The 14311-nt window shown below is 40.4% G+C and overlaps 1 protein-coding gene across 1 annotated transcript in view; it reads left to right on the forward strand.

Moving 5' to 3' along the window:
- Positions 1-686: 686 nt before the first annotated feature.
- The window catches only part of PDE7B (phosphodiesterase 7B), a 202117-nt gene continuing 188492 nt past the window's right edge, over positions 687-14311 (forward strand). The window contains exons 1-2 of the mRNA XM_033143842.1: positions 687-716; positions 5985-6092. Of these exons, the coding sequence (XP_032999733.1) occupies positions 693-716; positions 5985-6092 (132 nt within the window). The 5' untranslated portion in view covers positions 687-692. The remainder of the gene's footprint in view (positions 717-5984; positions 6093-14311) is intronic.

Genomic DNA, 14311 nt, shown 5'->3' on the forward strand with positions numbered 1-14311 from the left:
TCCCTAGCACTATGGCCATTATGTTTCCTTCTCTGGAATAATAGGTTTATCTGTCTTGTAGGAGTCTATGTGTTGAATTCATCTACTGTTTACTCAGAGAAGATCCATTAAAATTTATGGACCTAAGTTAGTCATGGCCATAATTCTAATAGGTCTAATCTGAGCAAAAGTTACTTGAATACAATCCTATACAAATTTCTAGAATATTCTCAAAGCAGTTAGCAATAAAATAATAATAAACTCAAATAGCAGAGTTTGAAATGCTCTATGTATACTCGTTATATTAATATCGGGTATCCATTGGCATATGGGTGACATCACATCAGCGATGTCCATATCATAACTGGTGATGTGCCATGCTTCTTCTTCCACCCCTGTGCCATTTTTTTGTGGAATAACCAGCCTCAGATAACCAACATGCTTAAGTCTGATTAATGCATGAAGGGGTTAATACCATAGAGTAAGCTATCCTCCCAGGCTTTCCCCTCACCTTGAGAGGAACTAGGTAATCAAGCCTTTGTTCTCTCCTCCTCACTCTACCTGAGAAGCTCAACATGGGGAGAGGTTTGAGCTGGTTGTTCTGGCTCAACTGCATGGTTCTCACAAGCCACTCTTGAGTTCCTATGCCAATAATTTAGGAACTTTTACCACTTTGTAACTAAGTTAAGTTTTATTGCCGTGTTCTGAAGTACATGAACCTGACCTTTGAAGAGTTTGTAAGTAAACAATTTTTAACTTAATCAAACATGGTTTTTCCTATGCTGGTAGAAGAGAGAAACTTTGGGAAGAAGCTTTTTAAGGGGACATTTTGCAACTCACTTAGAAGGGCGTATTTTAAAGGTCCAACAGCCTGTATTTCCGTGCTTCTTCGCTGCATATTTTGAGATTTTAAATCTGCTGAAGTTCTCTCACCAGAGTTCTTGCTCCAAACTTGGATCTTAGCATCCAGGAATCCTTTCTATATTTTTCTTTTGCACCAACAGTTTTGAATTATTGTATTTTAAAAAATGCATTTGATTTTAATGTTTTAATGCTTTAAAAACTCTGAATACCCTCTACTTTTCGCATTTTCATTGAGGCAGGCGTTAAATAAAATTTGAAACAACTAAAACACTCCTTTTTTGAGGAAATCCTCTTATCATTTCTTGCTCGAAAATAATCACATATCACATATTTAAACACACATTTCTCTGCACAATTGAAAAAAAGCTTTATATCTGTATTTAAGATAGCTGCTTTACAATGGGTAAAACTAGTTTCTGTTGCATCTATTTAAAATATTTACAGTGTTTATGAGCTGTAGCCAAGCAGTACTCACTAAGCGACATGAGCTGCTGCTTATATAAAAGTGGTATCAGCAGCCGCTATATAAAAGTTAAGTGACAGGCTTTGGGGGTGGGATTTTTCCTCTCTTTAAGAAAACACAAAAACACAGCACAGCAATCTGTCTTCCCAACCCCCCACCCTCAAGCAAGGCTATTCCCTTATTGTTGTGTAGAGACAGTTGACAAATAATAACTGGATATTTCCAGATTTAAGGGCAGATCTTCCAAAGAAAACAAAATTGGTTGTTTTTTACCCCCAACAGTCCCCACTCAAGTGTTTTTTACCCTTCTGTGCTCTAATTCTGGGTTCTGACATTGTCACAATGTGTTTCTCTGATTTTTGTTATTAGCTGTGGCTGGCAAAGGAAATGTACCTTGTTATCCTAAACATATAGGAAAAGCCTGCTGGTCAGGCAAGTGGCCCACCTAGTCCACCATTTTGTTATTACAAGACACCTATGGAAGCCCACAAACTAGGATCTGAGCACAACCGTACTCTCCCCCCTGGTATTCAGAATCATACCTCCAGCAGTGGAGGTAGAACATAATCACTAGGCTGGGCACTAACTTGAATAAAATATTGGGGGAGAAGGGACAGGTAAGGCCCGCCCCACATAATTGATCACGAGATGTGGTACATGCACACCATTTGAATGGCAATGCCCATCAACTTTGAGGTGACAGCCCCTCAATTATTTTAGGGTGGGGGAGCGGAGGGACCTTGGCCCCCAGGAGTTGGCTCCTATGCCACCAGGGTTAGTAATGTTGTTGTATTGACCCCGGCTATGGCCTGAAGGCACATGATTAGAAAGCAGACAAAGAACTCAGGCCAACAATTACCATTCAATGATGAGAATAATCCCTATTCACAACTCAACAGTAAACATAAAAATGAGAAACATACAACCATACAATTTAACGATGCAATTTTCAAGAGTATATTTCCGATCAAGAGGACAAACTTATCTTTAAATAGTTTTCACAAACTAAAAATTTTCAAATGTAATGTATATAATCATTATATAAATCAATAGGATAGATTGTCTTATATTGACAGAGGAAGTTGCTTGCTCCTGTTCTGCACAACCAGTGAAAGATACAGGAGCTCTATTCAACATAGGTTATAGCAAGAGATGGAGAGACATGCCCATTTTTGTTTCTTTCAGTTTCTCATTTCCCTGTCTTAAGTTCCATCCAACACATTTCTGCATCAGTTCACAGAGGCATAGTGTGTGGGTTGCCAGGGGGCTGTGGCCCCGTGTGCATGATTTTTGAGGGGTGCAAACAAGGCACCACCATGCAGGGACTCCCATGATGGCCCGATGCTCCTCTCTGCCACCAAGGGCCACATTGGCCAGCCAAGCTTTCCCCTGCGCAGGTGAGCAGGGAGCTCAGCATGGCCCCACTTTGCTCCAGTGAGGGTTGGGTTGTTCTGGTGGCATCGGCGACGGACTGGGCTGGAGCCCCCCACCTGGCACAGCGGCAACCAACACTATGCCGCTGTCAGTTTGTGAATATCTTTTAAGCCCTTATGAAAAATTATCAGCGCTTTAGTATGCAATGCTCCTAATATAAACATTATTTGCCTGCATTTCCCTGTAATATGCACCTTTTTGCAAGCAGTACCCTTAATATAATGCATTTTGGGGTAAATTTTCACTAATGTGTGCATTGTTGTGCATATTTTGTCCTAATGCATGCATCCTCATAGACATTACTTGGTTGAAGAGCTGTATGAATTAGGTGGATATTAAAATGTGAACCCTAATTATGGCAACCCAAATTGGTGCCTCCATGACAGACCAGTTGCAAAGAGTTCTTGAAGCCACTAAGAGCACTGGCAGTGAGATACAAGAATCTTGGTGTTCTGGCTGTGTTCTTGTTCTTCCCAGTGCATTTTCTCTGGAGCTATTTGAAAAAGTAATGAATGTATTATCATACATGTGTCTGTGTAAGAAGACCCAAATACATCAAGATCCCCTGAAGCGGCCCTGGAGTCTACAGATGTTCTCTCAGAAAGAGACATGTATATTTTAGATCTTGCATTAATTTTACTGCATCTTCAGACACACACTTGGCCCAGGAGAGTGCACCTGTGCCTTTAGAAAAGATAAGAACAAGACTGACAACCTAAGACATGTGATACAGGACACAGGGAGAATGAGAATGTGCTTGGGAGCTTTTATTTCTTCCAGATATCACAGCTCAGTTAAATAACTTTAGGATCACATTAAAGATAGCTGCCTTACAAGTCAAACTGTTTTTGTTGTTGAATCTATTCCATGGTGTATTCTAGTTTTGGTGGTCATGTGTTATCTTAGACCCTCAACTCCAGTCCTGAAGCTGCCTTTGTGGTTGCACAATGGGCCTTAATACCCATATGCAGGAACACACTTGCTATTTCAGCTGCACACTAGGGATTGCCTCCATCTTTTTCCTACAACTGCCCTGCAGAGTCCTTAAAACTTCCCAGTCCTATAACAGTACTTTTGCTTAGATCAGAAAGGTCACACTCATAATAAATGCTGCATTATTCTATCTGTACTGTGCAGCAGTTTCTTACATTTAGCCATTTGTTGCACTTCTATGTGGCATGTTTTGAAAAACACTAGGTCATGTTAGCTGATTTTAACATGCTGAACTATTGTGGTGACTCCATTCTTGCACCAGGGTGTTCAGTGGGCCACAGACACAACCACAAAACCAACCCAATGACGCAGATTGGCATCTGACATAAACAAGCTGAGAGAGACCAGAAAGTCAGCAATGAACTTTCAGGAACTGCTCTTTTTGTTTTGTTAAGACAAACATTTCATATTTCATAACCGTGTAAAATGCACGGGAATTCAGCATGTCCAGTTTCATTGTTTTCCAAGGAGCATGGCAACATTTGTGTTTGCAGTATATTTTATATATGGGAATATTTTGCCTTTATTCATATGGGTGGGTGTACTTTCTTTTACGTGTTTCCCTGTCTTATGAATGTTTATTCAGTTGTAAAGTTTCACTGTATTCCAATGGCCCTACTCTGAAGTAAGTTCTGATAAAATAGATATATAGTATGTGATATAACTAGAGAGGTGGGTAGACAATGTGATAATTGGGCATAAATATGGATTGTGTATAACCATGTACCTGTGCATAAATAGATTTAGCTTCAGATCCGACTTGAGGTTTGTCATGGCACACATCCAGCTTTGGCATATTCTTAAGTTGGGAATGTTCAATATTTATTTATCTAGTACCCCATCTTTCCCTGAGAACCTTCCCTAAGCAGCTAACAGAAGTAAAATCATTATGAACTATCAAGTCAAGATAAATATCACACCACATGAAACCAGAGCCAATGAAACAACAAAACAGCAGTCAGTTAAAACCGGCATGATCAGAAATGCACACAGCAGCAAAGAAAAATGAATTGTGTCTGAATTAGGAAGTTTTCATCTGCTGACAGAAGGTAATCCGAGAGGGGTCTAGACAGGCCTCCCTCGGAAAGGGCTCCAGAGTTTGTCTCTCTACCCCCTGCCAAAAGTGTCTTGTGTGTTGATGGGGCTGAAATGAGCTTTTCTTGAAGATTTTATAACCATGTCAGCTTATATGGGGAGGGTGGTATTTCAAGTAACGTGGCCCCAAGTTGTTTTGGGTTTGATGGGTCTTAACCAGCGTTAACCCTGACTCAGTTTAGCAGCTAGTGAAGCTGCTGTAACCATAGGGTCACATATTTGCTGTAACTGGCTCTGGTCAAGAATCTGGCTGCAACACCCTGAACCAGCTTCAGAGGCCCCATAAAGAGCACATTACATAGCCCAAACAATACAAAACTAAGGAGTGTGTTAGTAATAGTGGCAAACCTGACATCTCCAAGAACGAACCCAGTTAAGGCACTATTCTTAGCTGTGCAAAGATGCTCCTGGTCCCACCAAACCTGGGCTGAGGGATGCATCTGCAATAATACCCAAATTGAAAATTGGAATTTTCAAGGGGAGCACAGTTGAATCCTAGACAAGCTGAAACCACATTCCATCATCTGAAGTATGTTATGACCTCACAGTCTTGATTCCCCATCTTTGAGGGATGAAGCCATGGATTTGAAGGAAGTGGGAGAGAATTGCCACCAGAGCCATCCACTATCTTGGAAGCATTCACACATGAGGAGTGCATTTTACCTCTTCTGATCCAGCCCAGAAGCCCAACTGGAGCTATGGCATCCTTTGTCCTGCGTGAGGCAACAGCTGATAAACAGGCCAGGCCCCTTTAATGGAAGAGGCCAGTGGCGGAGTGTTTCTGGCTTGTGCCGTGCACAGTTGACTGACTGCTTTGAAGGGTGCACTCATGGCGCCCTGCGACCCCAGTGCTGCTTGGGCTGGCAGGGCACATGCCTGTTGTGTCCTTTTCAAGCCCTGTGTGCGCCCTTCCCTGTGGCATCCTTTTCACACAGCCCTTGCCTGGCCTGCAGGCTGGCAGAGCATTGTGAGGAATGCCCCCCCCAAAAAAAAACTGTGCCTGGGGCAACGCCCCCCCCCCAGCCCTGCCCAAGCTATGGCTCTGGAAGAGGCTACTCTCACTAAAGACAGATTACCCCCCCCCCCAACCAAGAAGGAGATGCAGCTCTGTTGTAATGCTCAGGCTGAGTTTGATCTGCCTTTCTTTCCTTTTCAGGTCCACAAATTTTGCCTTGAACTCTCCTTCTTCTGGGGCCATTGTTTAAAACAGAACAAAGGATTGGAACCACCACAAAACAGGGCCTTCAAGTCCCATGTCATCCAGGTAATCTGGAAATAAACCCTGCCTTGTTATTGATTGATTCCTGATTTTGCCAATAAGCTGATACTTAAAATGAGCATTACTTTTAACCATATAGTGTGATTTAAAAGGAGCCCCAGGCAGTTTTTTTTGGGGGGGGCAAAAAATGTTCCTGAAATCTGCCCAACGTTCCACGAAGAGGATTCGTGGTGATTGCAAAATAATTTATAGCATGGGCCTGGAAATGCATCCACTTATTATGCCCCAAGTGCTGAGGCAAATTTACTGGTGCTGGAATGTCATATCCTGCTGAGCAACCGCACTTGCAATCATAACACAATATGCTCCCTATTTATACAGCTAGAGTCTACGGTGTTTGTTACAGTCACGCTAGCAATGGGCACACTGGCAAAGGTTTCTGAGGTTTAGCTGCACGAGATTTCTGTCACTTCCTGTTTTTGATCAGCCAGAAATTCAGTACTGGAGGAAGTCTTTTTTCCTGAAGCTGTATAATGTTGCATCATATATATTCAGTTTGCTTTCATATCAGTTTATCTAAGACAGTTCACCACCCCTTGATTGCTATAAAAGATCAAGTGGCCCTTGCCATATGTGTTTCTCCCTGTTTTCGTGTGTGCGCATGCACACGTAAAATATTGATTTGTAGAATTTCTTACCAAAATATCTTGGCTATTTTCTAACATAATAGTAAATAATCAAGCACCTCTTGAATATACAATAAAAGAGGCAACTTTCATTGAACTTAAAATGTTCTCTTGCAAACTAACAGAAACCAATGTCAGAAATTACGATTACATAACTATCCCATGCCTGTTTAACATTCGCTGGAAAGCCACTTTTTAAATTGTGAAAACAAGAGGTTCCATCAGGTGCTGTTTGAGAAAATAATTATCTCATTCTCCAAGACTTTCAAAACCTTTACTAAATTGTTTATAAGTAGTGTTTTCCAGCTATTTATGTAATGAGTATTTTAGAAGCCTGTTATTTCCACCTTGCTGCATATGTGGTTTACTGTGGTGAATTTGTACGTAGATGAGGTTTCTTCTGTGGCTTCTCTGCAAAGATTGGAGAGCTAGATTATGCAAAAGGTAGCAGGAGCTTTTCCCGTACTGGATAAAGAAAGAAATGCAGTTGTGAGTCATACAGCACTTACAGTTTGTTCCATTGCCTCCCATTTAGGCTAAAATGCAAGAATCACTTTTTGATCCTTTAATTTGCAGCTACTAAGCACAGAGAAAATTAACTATGGCTCAAATAACAACTTATTCATTCATATATATATATATATATACACACACATGCATACTGTAGTCACAACTGCTGGAGCAACCCAGCCTCTTATACATTGATCCTGATAGTCTTCTAGTTTTTGTACTGTTGGTTTTATTGTATTTTTAAACTTTACTGTGCCTGTGTTTTTTCCTTCCTTCTTCCTTCCTTCCTTCCTTCCTTCCTTCCTTCTTATAGATTTTATTAAAATTTTGGGGAAAGGAATACAAAATAGTATCAAATTTCTTTTTATCAAAGCTAAAAAGCTAATCTGAATAAAATACTGAAAAGGAGAGAAAGATATAGAGAAATAGAGAAAGGATAAAGGGAAAGAAAAAGAAAGAGGGGGCAGAAAAAGAGAACTTCCAATTATTATCTGTTAGCTATACCTGTATATAAAATTATTCAATACATCCACTCCAAGGTAACACCCAACAAATCGAAACAAAATAGAAAATTATTTCCAGTAGCACCTTAGAGACCAACTGAGTTTGTTCTTGGTATGAGCTTTCGTGTGCATGCACACTTCTTCAGATACCTAACAAATCCACATTCTATAAACCAACACTATATTCAATCCTCAAACACAAATACAGTATCATGAATTCATTTTCTTTTTCATGCAAGAAATCTATAAGAAGATTCGAACCGCCGACCTTCTGATGGCAAGCCCTAGGCTCTGTGGTTTAACCCACGGTGCCACCCACGTCCCTAACCATATATTAGTTACTGTTAACATGAATGAGGTCCTTTCAATCTCTTCAGACATTTTTTCTTTACTTTTTTTTGTCTATTAATTCTCACTACAGTCCTCTAGCGTAAGTCGTCATAACCATCTGAAGTGTCATAACTTTGCAAAGGCTGCCTTAGTTTCCTAGACTGAAGCCAAATGGTCAGATGTGAATAACATACACTGCTCTTTCTCGGTCTCTTGCCTTATTCTCTACTTTGTGTTCCTTGAGCTTGTGTAAGATAAACCAACCAAAGAGCATGCCAAGCTTACCTAAGCTCTTTGGGAGATCTACACAAAGAAAGGGATACTGCTGGTGAATCAGAAGTGAATACTCAGAATACAATGGTATTTTTAGAATGCCCAAAAATGGTTGTTGCGTGAGCATTGACTTGAAGAGTACAGAAAATCTTTCCGAGATCAGTTAGCTCTTACCCACACCCAACTGTGTCCATCTCTGGAGATTGTGTCTGAATAGAAGGATTTCCTGGAATGAATGAACTGGATAAGCATATATTTTAATGTTAATGAATGACTTCCAGGCAGCCCCGCAACATATATCAGTTGTCAAAAAAATCATCAGGAAAACCTATCCATTGTACTTAAGGTGAATTTTAAAAGGTTAGGTTATATCAGTGAGCTTTTTTCTAAGGGAGGAGACAGCAACACAAGAGGCAAGGACAAAGTGTCAGAGTCAGGTTAGAGAAGACAATAGTTTCAGAGAGAGATAGGCATTGCTCATATCTCTCCTCCCCTGCAATATTCCATTTTTAGGCAAGTATTTTTTGTATATTTTTGCAAAGAGGTGAGGGTAAACACACCATGAGCAATGACCCATCTTTCAAACCACCATCAACTCTATGAAATATACCGGTAGTTGCCAGTATCAGGTGCAGTGTTCAAGGAATGTATTACGAGCTCTGGGGTTTAACTGTTTCTGCTTAATCATGTTTTACATCTGTTTGTGCCTATCTTCATACAGTATAAACACTCTTCTCATGTCAAGTGCATGGGATGCAGCCTTATACTACACTGTATACCAGCCACATCATACTGGGCTTGTCTTCACCTTATGATCAACTAAGGCACTTCCATTTTTTCCTCACATACTGTTGGGGTCAGCTTTCCCCCATCCTATATTTTAGAGTTTGACTTCCAGCAGACATCAGATAACTGAAATGCCCCATTATTAAATATGTCTCTGTTCTGTGAATGTTTTCTCATCTTTTCAGGAAAACATAGTCCATGTTGGCCGGGCAATCAGTATGCTGACACAGCAAGATCATTAGTGTTTCTCTCCTACCCAGAAGCTTTCAACAGGGCTTCCAGTCTCAGATTCAGGCTGGGCCTTCCCCACAATCTTATCAGGAGATGTCAGAGACTGAACATGGGATTTTCAGAAAACAAAGCCTGTGCTCTACCACTTAGCTAAGTCCCTTTGCCTGTTGCGCCTAAATACCAGAAGGATACCTCATTTGGGCTTCCCATGTTGCTTATGAATAAACAATACGCTTTTGACCTTGATTTTAGTGGGCAAGCCTGCTATAAATCTGGAGATGAAGGCAGAAAAAACCACACATTGGTTAGAATGTTTTCACTGTCCTCATATCGAGGGCATCTCCTTAACTTTCTGAGCTATCCTACAGGCTTGTCTGAACGGAATCCTTCACTGGCCTATTAAAAGCTTCTATGCTCAAAATAGTTTCCAGAATCATTGTGTGATGCCATCACTTATAAGTCAGCAGGGGGAAAGGACGGGTTATGTATGCATACATATAACCATGAATCTGCAACTGCCAAGCAGGTGTTGGGCCAGTTCCCAGTTGATTAATCTGGTCAGCAGCTGATGGATTCCTATTTTAAGGACACTATGCCCTGTGATCTTTTCAGAAAGTCCCCCTCATATCATACCTTCTGAGGAAGGTTGATTAAAGAGATTTGCAAGATAATGAGGAACCTGCGTTGGGATTTCATTTTCACTGCTTCCAAGAGTAGCCTCTGCTAATCAGTTTTCTCTGATCACATCTTGAGGGCAGCTTTGAATGTGAGTTTTTAAAGCAGAGAATTTGGGGGGGGGGGGGAGGCGATGTTTCGACACTGAAAGCTGTCTAGCCACATTGCTGGTTTTGTAAGTTCACAGAAGTGCACATACCAGAGGTAGGCACACCCTGCCTTCCAGATGTTGTTGAACTACAGCCCAACATCCCTGACCATTGACCCTGCTGGATGGGGCTGATGGGAGTTGGAGTCCAACAACATCTGAAAGGCAGGACATTGGCTGCCCCTGGCATAGACCTTTTGCCCAATTCCCATCAGTCATTACTAGGGATGTTGGAAAATTCTAAGGCACAGAAGCAGAAATTCCTGGTGTTTGCTTATTTGTCCCATGTCAAGAACAGGAATCAATCCAGCAAATATGATTGGTATTTGCTGTTGCTTTCAGTCTCCAAATGTTACATAACTGATTACATACCCCCCTTACATTACATTTGCACTGAAATGAATGGGTGGAGTAGCACAATAATGCAACTGATGCAATTAATTATGTAAATTATATAAGTTATGTATTTTTGCCATGGTGGACAGTGAGACCAATAATGCAGGCTTGGGCAGAATGTTTGTTGTTTGTTTGTTTACTGCTCTTCATCCATAGATCTCAGGGTGGTTCACAAAAAAAGGGAAAGAAGAAGATGAACTGTAGAGGAAGGGAAACAATGTTGGATGTAATGAATACATGGTGGAACAGAGAACAATGCCTTCAGTTATAAATCCTCATTTAAAGTGCATTTGAAGCTCATTCTTTCCCTTGAAGAATTCAGGGCACTGTGGTTTATTCCTCTCAGAGTTACAATTCTCAACAGCCCTTAACTAGCTACAGTGTCCAGAATTATTTGAAGGGGAAATGTGTTTCAAATGTGCTTTAAAGGTATAATGTGTATGCAGCGCTAGTCATCACTGCCTCAGGGCATGACTTTTGAAAAGTTAGAAAGTGCATTGTTTTTTCTTTTATAGTATACCTGCTCAGTGTGAAACCACTGAAGCAAAGCAGATCTGGGTTTAGTTAGTATCTAGATGTGGGACTGTCTGAGAACCACAGGTGTGCTACCTTGACTTCTGTGGGGTTGAAATGTGACAAAATGAAAATGAAATAGAGCAGTGCTTGGGGAAAGCAAAAGTGGCATTTTGATGCAAAGCACAGCCGGTCTGTGTGACTCCAATGTTTGCTGCACAACGACGAGGACAGTTTATATTGGTATTACAAGAACGACTAGAGTACACCAACAGGTTCCTGCGATAGCTTCTGGATGATATGATACCAGAGGAATGCATGATGAGAGGGACTCCCTTGCTAAGATACGTTTATGCTAGGTATTAATAGTTGAATCAACTTTCCTTGAGTGCTTTAGCAGAAAGGCGGTATAAATGCAGTAAATAATAGAAGAATAAATATATTCCATCATTATTTATATGTTAGTTAGTCTGGCATATTCTCGTACATTTTAGAGACAGAACAAGTAGGTCTTAGAGTGTCAACATCATGGTAAATTGATAATCCCAGAATTTGTTTCAACTTTGCACCTAAACTGAAAGTTCTTCCATTTATTTTAATTCCCACCCCACCCCCGCTATGTTTTGACTGCAATTGGAAGAAGTCGTCATTGTTTCTTTTCTGGGATAGGATTACTGAAGATCACAGAATATTCCTGGAAATGCAAGTGTTTGCTAATGCTGTAAATAAGAGGCATTACAAAAGAAATACTAGCAAATTAAAGAGCAATTTCTTGCAAACAACCATCTCATTCAACGCCTACTGAATTTTATTCCAAAAGGTGCTTACACACCATGCCTTGTGCTATTGCAGCCTTTCTCGGTGCCCTAACCAGTTCCGCACTCCATACATAAACTTTTCTCGAGTTTTGTTTGTATACATACAAAAATGCACAGCATGGATGCAAAGAATACTTGTTTCAAATACATCTTATATATGTTCTCATCTGGGAGCCAGAATTGCATCTGGCTCCTTATTTTGGTGCTGCTAGGACCTAAACCAACCAAAGCATTAGCATAATAACCGCAGTTGGACATTTTTGCATCATTCTAGTTCTGTTGGGTCATAGCCAGGCATGGCAAGAATCACTGCACCACCACAACTTCATGCCTGTTTTACTCCATTTGCATGACTGCACAGGCAGCATTGCAAAACACAATAAAGTACAATCACAGTGAAGCTTTTTCCAGAATTGTATTTCCATATGAGAAAAGGCTTAACCTGCTGAATTGCTGCCTAGAAAATAAGACCAGGAAAAGTGCATTAAAGTGGAGGGGAAAACAGCAACAGTTCAGGACTTCAGAGATTCTTCTTGTCTGGTGTCAAACAACTAATTTATCAATTGGAGCTGTGACTTCACTCATTTAACAGAAATCACTTAGAAGGGTACCTGCACATTTTGCTTCATAACTTTATTTCTAGGAGGACTAGGTTATTATTATTTTTTAAGAAAACAATGAAAGCTCAGAATCTGGGGTCTGTGCCTGATACCACTAGTGAAGGTCTTCATGGATGCCATGACACCTGCAGGTGCCAGGTTGGCGACTCCTGGAATATACATTTGTAAGAAAGGGGATGAGATAGGTGGCTGCATGAAGGCCACAGGAATGAGGCGTGCAGGGTGGTTAAAATTGGGGGCTCAATTAGGGTGGTTGATGGAAGGACAGAGATGAAGGAAAGGGAGATGGGAGGGTGTTCACTGAAAAAACAGCTGGTATTGGAAAGATAATACTAGAATTATCTGGTATTCTGGTAGATAAATATATAGGGGGCAAACTGAGTGGGGAAATGGGGAATTCTTGGTTAGATAAGATACATACAAAAAGATGAGTGAATGGATTTCACATATTAATGTGAATGATTGAGCCGGGGCTTTGGCTGTAGATCTGCAGCATCATTTATATTCACCATTTCTTTTTTATAAAACAGGTAAAATTTTCTAGTCACTGCAGATGTCTGCAGGCTAACAATCTTTCTTTTTTAAGGAGACCAAAACAGAGAGGAAGAGGCGGCTCCGTCTGCACTATGCATTTCAAGCAGTATCAAACCACTTTAAAGATCCATTATTGTTTATTTTGTATATCACAGGGCAGTTCACAACATAAAAATACAGAATGAGAACACAAAATACATAATAAACAAAGAGAAGCAATAACCCCTCTGCCACGGCTTCCCACAAAGAATCCTGGAAGGTGTAGTTTATTAAGGGTGTTGAGAGTTCTTAGGAGACCCCTATTCACCTCATAGAACTACAATTCCCAGAGTTCCCTGGGAACAGGGATTGGCTGTTAAATTACACTGAAAATTATAGCTCTTTGAGGGGAATAGGGGGTCTCCTGAGAAGTCTGTTCACAAACAACAGTTCCCCAGATTCTTTTTGTGGAAGTCATGACAGTTCAAAGTGGTGTGATATTGCTGAAAAACACAGCGCAGATGAGACCAGGAATAGAGGTGAAGTGGCCCTACATCTAAAAATCCTTCTTTACTTCACCTCCACTCTCCCATCTTTTAGTGCTCTAGATGCCTTTGTGCCTTTTCTTCAAAACACTGGCCACAACTTTGGAAAGTTTTCTGGCTGATGTTTAGATTTAAAAAAGAATGCCTAATAATAAAATGGCGAGACAAAAGTGAAAAGAAGAAAATTTCAACTAAGTACACATTCTTTGGAAATAATGCTATCTAGAGTAATTTTCTGTCGAATATTATCTACCCAATTCCCACGCACATGTCTTTTGAAATCTTCCACAGCAACTTGTATATGCATTTCCCCTTTTTTTTAAAAAAGCCTTGTTGCAGCTGTATGTCCTTGATTTATTTGTTTTGTGGAGCATTTTAGACAAGGCCTAACAAAATGGGTTTCATTGCTTTGAGCCAGTTATCTGTTTTGCATTCCACTCCAGTGTTTTTTTTTTTTTAAATGGAACGGAAAAGAAAAAGCAGGGAAGAATCCAGAACAGGCAGAAATCTGTTTGTTCTCAACCTTCTGTATTATTTAAATGCTTCTCCCCAGAGCACAAAATGGTTGACCTACAGAACAGCCTCTTGTCCAATTGTGATGTATGGCTGTGAAATTTGCACCCAAACAAAAGCAGAAAGTCCTGAAGAAAATATAAAGAACTAAAAGCTACTGAATATTCTCCATACAGTATATTGTTCTGTTATTGTTTCCATGGT

The sequence above is a fragment of the Lacerta agilis genome, chromosome 3, assembly GCF_009819535.1.
Source record: "Lacerta agilis isolate rLacAgi1 chromosome 3, rLacAgi1.pri, whole genome shotgun sequence".
In the NCBI taxonomy this organism is placed as follows: domain Eukaryota; kingdom Metazoa; phylum Chordata; class Lepidosauria; order Squamata; family Lacertidae; genus Lacerta; species Lacerta agilis.